The sequence below is a fragment of the Trichinella spiralis genome, assembly GCF_000181795.1.
Source record: "Trichinella spiralis strain ISS 195 chromosome Unknown Scfld1441, whole genome shotgun sequence".
In the NCBI taxonomy this organism is placed as follows: Eukaryota; Metazoa; Nematoda; class Enoplea; order Trichinellida; family Trichinellidae; genus Trichinella; species Trichinella spiralis.
Window position 1 is genome coordinate 516 of NW_003528380.1, and position 1,053 is coordinate 1,568.

The window sequence follows — 1,053 nt, forward strand, 5'->3', positions numbered from 1 at the left end:
AATTACTTATTAGGATATTTTATCAATATTTTGATACCGTTTTAGGGTCAAAAGAACATTGGCATTATTACTTGCATGTTATATATGTTGAGGAATTCTTCTCTTTCTACCTACTCATTGGTACTTAAACTCCCCATGATTAGAAGAACATTGTTTTTTGCACGAAACCAATAGCTACGTAAAGCCAGCTACCCGCTTCCCCTGTTTTTTTTGACGGTGGACAATGGAATCGCAATTAAGCGAACAGAGTGTCAGCGACCATGCTGCAAACCTGTCACAACTCGGTGGTCAGTTGCTGCCAATGCGTCAAAGTGAAATGTTGTTGACAGCGCAACTGCCTAGATTGATTGAGCCGCACAGATCAGATATTACGCCGGTTATGGTACAGTTCCGCAGAGACTTAGGCCAACAGACTCAAAGTCAGTTGAACTAACATGTATAAATACAAGTGAGGAGGAAGGAGAAATAACACAAGCGAGAATGCTAACTTTTCAGATGTTTGAATCGCTCTTCGGCTACTGTCACATTACCCATTCATAGATTCAACTCAATAAAATTGCATTAAATTGAATTCTACGATACTTACTGCATGGATCATTTACAAATAGAAATATACAGTCCGCCTACAGAAATATCCGCATATATATATACACTTCATTTAATTTAATATATATTTAATTTTTTAGTGTTTATAGTTTATTAAAAGAAGTAAAATCATGGAATTGTGTATTCACTTTTTTGAGATATTCATTGAATTTGTTATTCTTTGATGTTTCAAAACAATTTTGAATGATTGGCTTATATGCAGATTAATCATGCGCCCAGCGACATTGTGTGCTGTTGCTACGGTCATTCGATTGCCCTTGCGCGTTCTTCACGTTTTTGCTGTTTGCTCTGTGGCTTCGGTTAGGGATAGTCTGTCTCAGTAAAATTTTGACGGCTAATTATCTCTATTTCGTTGGGCAAAAAATCAAGTTGTCCTTTGATAGCTTTGGATTTTCTCGCGAACTGTTCATTGATTAAAATTGTTCTGCTTTCGATTACCTACCAATT

At 36.6% G+C, this 1,053-nt stretch overlaps 1 protein-coding gene across 1 annotated transcript; it reads left to right on the forward strand.

Annotated features, from left to right (window-relative positions):
* Window positions 1-223: 223 nt before the first annotated feature.
* Tsp_13840 (putative pilus assembly protein CpaE) lies at window positions 224-910 on the forward strand. The gene is made up of 3 exons (XM_003369823.1): window positions 224-419; window positions 687-694; window positions 809-910. Exons 1-3 carry the CDS (start codon window positions 224-226, stop codon window positions 908-910), a joined length of 306 nt encoding a protein of 101 aa, XP_003369871.1.
* Window positions 911-1,053: the final 143 nt, after the last annotated feature.